Below are 6,854 nucleotides of genomic sequence, written 5' to 3'. Positions count from 1 at the left end.
GTGTGTCCCGGCCCCGGGCTGTGGGGGGCCCGGGCTGTGGGTCTCCCCCACCCCGGCCCCGGTCCCGGCCCCGGCCCACTGCCGCCCCCCGGCGGCCTCTCTCTCCCCGTGCCCCGGGCCCGCCCCGCGCTGACTCACTCCGGCCCGGCCCGGCCCCGCTCCGTGAGTCAGCGGCCCGCCCCCGGGCCGAGCTATAAGGGCAGCAGCCCGGGCCCCGCCCGTCACACCGCGGCTCCCCGGCACCGCACTCACACACCGGCCTCAGTGACAGCCCGAGCCCGCACACCCCGCACCATGAGCGGCCTGGAGCAGCTGTGTCAACTCGTGTCCGGGGTAAGTCACCGGGGAACCGGCCGCTGTGCCCAGCGAGAGCCCGGGCGGGGCGGTGACTATTGCCCGGGCCCCGCGCTCCGATATATTGGCTCCAGGTTTAAGGGCCGCGGGATCTTTTACATCCCCGTCACAGCGCACACGTCTCATCCGAAACACTGCCCCTCCGACAGTGCAGCACTCCCTCAGTACTGCCCCTCCGACAGTGCGGCACTCCCTCAGTACTGCCCCTCCGACAGTGCGGGGCTCCCTCAGTACTGCCCCTCCGACAGTGCGGCCCTCCCTCAGTACTGCCCCTCCGACAGTGCAGCGCTCCCTCAGTACTGCCCCTCCGACAGTGCGGTGCTCCCTCAGTACTGCCCCTCCGACAGTGCGGCGCTCCCTCAGTACTGCCCCTCCGACAGTGCGGCGCTCCCTCAGTACTGCCCCTCCGACAGTGCGGCACTCCCTCAGTACTGCCCCTCCGACAGTGCAGCACTCCCTCAGTACTGCCCCTCCGACAGTGCGGTGCTCCCTCAGTACTGCCCCTCCGACAGTGCGGCGCTCCCTCAGTACTGCCCCTCCGACAGTGCGGCACTCCCTCAGTACTGCCCCTCCGACAGTGCGGCGCTCCCTCAGTACTGCCCCTCCGACAGTGCGGGGCTCCCTCAGTACTGCCCCTCCGACAGTGAGGCGCTCCCTCAGCACCGCACTGGACTGTCAGCCTGGATTTTTGTGCTCGGGTCCCTGGAGTGGGACTCAATGCACAAACTTGACTGAGGCGAGGGCTGTGAGCGAGTGTTGGGTCCAAGGCGGGCGCTGGCTACCGCGGGCAGTGGGGGCGGTGTGACGTGTGAGCCAGGGGCTGTGGGGGCCGGGGGCTGTAGGCATTGGTGGGGGCCAGGGGTGGTGGGGGCGGTGTGACGTGTGAGCCGGGGTGGGGGCATTGGTAGGGGCCAGGAGCGGTGGGACGTGTGAGCCGGGGGCCGGGGGCATTGGTGGGGGCCAGGAGCGGTGGGACGTGTGAGCCGGGGGCCGGGGGCATTGGTGGGGGCCAGGAGCGGTGGGACGTGTGAGCCGGGGTGGGGGCCAGGGACGGTGGGACCTGTGAGCCGGGGGCCGGGGGCATTGGTGGGGGCCAGGAGCGGTGGGACGTGTGAGCCGGGGGCCGGGGGCATTGGTGGGGGCCAGGAGCGGTGGGACGTGTGAGCCGGGGTGGGGGCCAGGGACGGTGTTGTGTTGTGACCTGTTACTGATCCTCTCTCTCTCTCTCTCTCTCCCTTTCCACAGTTGAGTTTCCTGGACCCCGACGACCTGAGTGCCTTTAACCCCAGTTTGGACAGCCGGGCAGTGAAGCCACCGGCGGGCTTCCGCAGACACTCCACCAGCCTGCTGCCGCTGGGTAGCCCCAAGCCGCGAGCCCCGGGCCTGCCCCACAGCTGCTGGCGGATGCCCCTGGAGCTGGGCTTGAGCCGCTGCCTGAGCGAGTGTGACTCGCTGGAGGACCCCTTCCCACCGGCCCAGCAGCAGCTGCCCTCCCCTCGCTACAAGACCGAGCTGTGCCGGCCCTTCCAGGAGAACGGCTTCTGCCGCTACGGGGACAAGTGCCAGTTCGCCCACGGCCTGGGGGAGCTGCGGCTACTGAGCCGCCACCCGAAGTACAAGACCGAGCTGTGCCGGACCTTCCACACCAGCGGCTTCTGCCCGTACGGCTCCCGCTGCCACTTCATCCACAACCCCGAGGAGGAGGAGACCGTGTCCGGCCTGCCGGCTCCCCGTGCTGACAGACCGCGGCTCAAGCAGAGCGCCAGCTTCTCGGGCTTCTCGTCGGACCCGGCCGGCTGTGGGAGCCGCCGGCTGTCCCGTTCCCCACCGCCCGGCTGTGGCTCCAGCCCCAGCTCCGGCCAGCCCGACTGGGGCCTGCTGCGCTCTGCCTTCAGCCAGGAGTTTGCCCGTGTCATGAGCCTGACTTGCTGCAGCTGTCCCCGGCACGGGACCCCCAGCCAGCAGCCCAGGCTGGCTCCTCAGGCCGGCTTCCCGTTCCCGGACAGGAGCCCCTCCGCCGACTCCCTGTCCGACCAGGAGGGTTACAGCAGCAGCGGGAGTGGCGGCTCGGACTCGCCGGACTCTGAGCACACCCGGCGTCTCCCCATCTTCAGCAGGATCTCGGTGTCTGACGACTGAAAGAACTCTCGGAACTTTTTACTGTCTCGTGAACTCTGGCACCCCCCCACGTCTGCCTCGCGCACTCGCTCCCTCTGCCTTTAGAGCCAAGCCTCCTGAAACTCTACAAAAGCCAAATACTGCGGATGCTGGGATCTGAAATATCAATGCTGGACATCTCAACGGGCCAGGCAGCGTCTGTGGAGACAGACAGAGTTAGGGCAGCGTCTGTGGACAGAGTCTGTGGACAGAGAGAGAGTTGACGTTCACTCTGTCTCTCTCCACAGACGCTGCCTGACCCGCTGAGATTTCCTCCTGAAACTCACTCTCTTGCGGATTAATGTGAAGTGGATTCAGTTTGACCCTGCTCTGGGAGCTGGATGCTGAGCTGGGTGGGGGGGGTCAGATTGGAGCCCTGGGTTGACGGAGGGTGTCCGCAACTCTCGCCTGATGTAGCAAAACCCTGAATCACTTCTAACATGCACAAACTCGAATTGCCTCGTGGCGACAGCTTGGGGGCCGAGTGTTTGCAAACACCTTTTTTAAAAATACTCTATTTAATCAACTATTACCAAGTGTTTCTACCAATGTTCTATGCTGTTTACTGCACAATATAGATTATATTTAAATTATTTATTGAAGATTTTTGGAATGTTTTGTATATTTAATGATATAGCGATATATTTTATTATATAATTTATGATCTTTTTAAAAAGAAAATGACAGGTTCTGAACATGTATCTCTTATAATGCTATCTGGTGCCTTATGACCAATTTCATTGTGACATGAAATAAAGAGGGAAATAAGAAATCTGCTGTTTCTGCTTTGGACTGTGTCCCGTGTTATTGCATTCGGTTGAACCCAGTATCTGTAAACCTTCACTCATAGCTCTTGCTTCAGTTGTGGGCTTGTATATCACATGACTGGCTGTCTCAGCCAGTGTTAATCCATTAATAATTAACTGATACAAGGAACACACCACATCATACTAACCCCAGTGACGTGTACAAGTCATTGAACCAATCATGCGGTGGGTGGGGAGTGCTCGCGCACTGCTGATTAACCAATTGCACTTTAACCTGCTGATGGCCTTGATTCATCATCTGTTCCTGCCAATGCTTCACTTCTGTGTGTGACACTGGCCTCTCCCTTTCACTGTGTGTGTGACATGGCTCAGACTGACCTCTCCCTGTCATAGAAAGTAGGTGCAGGAGTTAAGCCTGCACCATCATTCAATATGATCATGGCTGGTCATGCAACTTCAGTACCCCATTCCTGCTTTCTCTCCATGCCCCTTGATCCCTTTAGCCGTAAGGGCCACATCTAACTCACTTTTGAATATATCTAACGAACTGGCCTCAACAACTTTTTGTGGTTCAGAATTCCACAGGTTCACAATTCTGAGTGAAGAAGTTTCTCCTCATATCGGTCCTAAAAGGCTTACCCCTTATCCTTAGACTGTGACCCGTGGTTCTGGACTTTCCCAACATTGGGAACATTCTTCCTGCATCTAACCTGTCCAATCCTGTCAGCATTTTATATGTTTCTATGAGATCCCCTCTCATTCTTCTAAATTCCAGTGAATATAAGCCTAGTCTTTCTTCATATGTCAGTCCTGCCATCCCGGGAATCAGTCTGGTGAACCTTCGCTGCACTCCCTCAATAGCAAGAATGTCCTTCCTCAGATTAGGAGACCAAAACTGTATACAATATTCAAGATGTGGCCTCAGCAAGGCCCTGTACAATTGTAGCAACACCTCCCTGCCCCTGTACTCAAATCCTCTCGCTATGAAGGCCAACATGCCATTTGCCTTCTTCACCACCTGCTGTACCTGCATGCCAACTTTCAATGACTGATGTACCATGACAACCAGGTCTCGTTGCACCTCCCCTTTTCCTAATCTGTCACCATTCAGATAATATTCTGCCTTTGTGTTTTTGCCACCAAAGTGGATAACCTCCCATTTATCTACATTATACTGCATCTGCCATGCATTTGCCCACTCACCTAACCTGTCCAAGTCACCCTGCAGCCTCTTAGCATCCTCATCACAGCTCACACCGCCACCCAGTTTAGTGTCATCTGCAAACTTGGAGATATTACATTCAATTCTTTTGTCTAAATCATTAATGTATATTGTAAATAGTTGGGCTCCCAGCACTGAACCCCACTAGTCACTGCCTGCCATTCTGAGAAGGACCCGTTTATTCCTACTCTTTGCTTCCTGTCTTCCAACCAGTTTTCTATCCATGTCAATACATTACCCCCAATACCATGTGCTTTAATTTTGCACACTAATCTCTTGTGTTACCTTGTCAAAAGCCTTTTGAAAGTCCAAATACACCACATCCACTGGTTCTCCCTTGTCCACTACTAGTTACATCCTCAAAAAATTCTAGAAGATTTGTTAAGCATGATTTCCCTTTCATAAATCCATGCTGACTTGGACCGATCCTGTCACTGCTTTCCAAATGCGCTGCTATTACATATTTATAATTGATTCCAACATTTTCCCCACTACTGATGTCAGGCTGACCGGTCTATAATTCCCTGCTTCCTCTCTTCCCTCCTTTTTTAAAAAGTGGGGTTACATTAGCTACCCTCCACTCCATAGGAACTGATCCAGAGTCGATAGAATGCTGCTGTGTGTGTGTGACATGGCTTGAACTGACCTCTCCCTGTCATTGCTGCTCACTGTGTACTACTAGCACATGCTATACTAGCACGGATTGAGGATTGGTTAACAGACAGAAAACGGAGAGTAGGAATAAATGGGTCATTATCGGATTGGCAGTCTGTAACTAGTGGGGTACCACAAGGATCGGTGCTTGGGCCCCAGCTATTCACAATCTATATCAATGATTTGGATGAGGGGACCAAATGTAATATATCCAAGTTTGCTGCTGATACAAAGTTAGATGGGAATGTAAGTTGTGAGGAGAATGCAAAGAGACTTCAAGGGGCTTTAGACAGGCTGAGTGAGTGGGCAAGAACATGGCAAATGGAATATAATGTGGGGAAATGTGAAGTTCTCCACTTTGGTCGGAAAAATAGAAAAGCAGAGTATTTTTAAATGATGAGAGATTGGGAAATGTTGGTGTTCAGAGGGACCTGGGTGTCCTTGTACACCAATCACTGAAAGTTAACATGTGGGTACAGTAAGCAATTAAGAAAGCAAATGGTATGTTGGCCTTTATTACAAGAGGATTTGAGTATAAGAGTAAAGACATCTTACTGCAATTATATAGGGCCCTGGTGAGACCACACCTGGAGTATTGTGCACAGTTTTTGTCTCCTTACCTAAGGAAGGATATACTTACCATTGAGGGTGTGTAAGGTTCACCAGATTGATTTCTGGGATGGGGGGATTGAGTAGACTAGGCCTATATTCTCTTGAGTTTAGAAAAATGAGAGGTGATCTCATTGAAACATACAACATTCTTATGGGATAGACAGGGTTAATGCTGAGAAGATGTTTCCCCCTGGCTGGGGAGTCTAGAACCAGGGGTCACAGTCCCAGAATAAAGGGTCAGCCATTTAGGACTGAGATGAGGAGAAACTTCTTCACTCAGAGGGTGGTGAATCTCTGGAATTCTCTGCCCCAGAGGTCTGTGGAGGCTCAGTCGTTGAGTATATTCAAGACAGAGATCGATAAATTTTTGGATATTCAGGGAATCGAGAGATATGGAGACAGTGCAGGAAGTGGAATTGAGGCTGAAGATCAGCCATGATCTTATTGAATGGCGGAGCAGGCTCGAGGGGCCGAATGGCCGACTCCTGCTCCTGATCCTTATGTTACATGGCTCAGACTGGATGTGGGTATTGGAGAGGTTGGGGAAGTGGTGGGTTGGGGGAAGTGCTGGGGGAGGGGAGAAGGTGGGGAGAGTTTGGGGAGGGGGAAGGGTTGAGGTGGGGGAGGGTGGGGAGTTTGGGGAGGGGGAGGGAACGATAGCAGCAATTCAATGCCCTGCCCCAATCTGACTCTGATCCGATGTGTGACTCTCAGTGAGCCAGGTATTTAGCTGATAGTTGATGTGTTTTACATCTACTTTTCATTGAACGATCATTTCACAGCGCCATGGTCAGTTCCTGTCGTTGCTTCTTCTGTCTTTGATCCAGTTAAAATGGTCGGATTTTTTCATTAAAAAAAGTCAATTCATTCCCAGCACATTATTACTAACTTGGGCTCACAGTGGGCTGTTATGCTCCAGTAAATATGTTTTCAGTTAATATTACTGAGTAATGGTACAAAAATAGAGAGCGATCTTCAGCAGCCATCACGATGTGTGGTGAGGCAGGCTGGATGGACTCACACACCCACACACGCACCACATTCCAGCTTTTGTTCTGCAGTAGGTGCTGAGGGCTGTAGAAGTTATA

At 54.0% G+C, this 6,854-nt stretch overlaps 1 protein-coding gene across 1 annotated transcript; it reads left to right on the top strand.

Moving 5' to 3' along the window:
• The first annotated feature begins 213 nt into the window (after nucleotides 1–213).
• On the top strand, nucleotides 214–3,283 carry LOC139239250 (mRNA decay activator protein ZFP36L1-like). The gene is made up of 2 exons (XM_070867949.1): nucleotides 214–333; nucleotides 1,600–3,283. The coding sequence occupies exons 1-2, from the start codon at nucleotides 295–297 to the stop codon at nucleotides 2,491–2,493; spliced, it is 933 nt and encodes a 310-aa protein (XP_070724050.1). The 5' UTR covers nucleotides 214–294; the 3' UTR covers nucleotides 2,494–3,283.
• The last annotated feature ends 3,571 nt before the right edge of the window (nucleotides 3,284–6,854 follow it).

This window comes from Pristiophorus japonicus, chromosome 26 (assembly GCF_044704955.1).
Source record: "Pristiophorus japonicus isolate sPriJap1 chromosome 26, sPriJap1.hap1, whole genome shotgun sequence".
Taxonomy (NCBI): Eukaryota; Metazoa; Chordata; class Chondrichthyes; family Pristiophoridae; genus Pristiophorus; species Pristiophorus japonicus.
Note: the sequence above shows the minus strand (reverse complement) of the source record. Positions and strands in the feature narration are given on the sequence as shown.

Excerpts from the sequence above, each read along its gene's own strand:
- LOC139239250 (XM_070867949.1), top strand. The coding sequence starts at position 295 with ATGAGCGGCCTGGAGCAGCTGTGTCAACTCGTGTCCGGG. Across the intron at positions 334-1,599 it reads TGTGTCAACTCGTGTCCGGG|TTGAGTTTCCTGGACCCCGA; the intron begins GTAAGTCACCGG and ends CCCTTTCCACAG.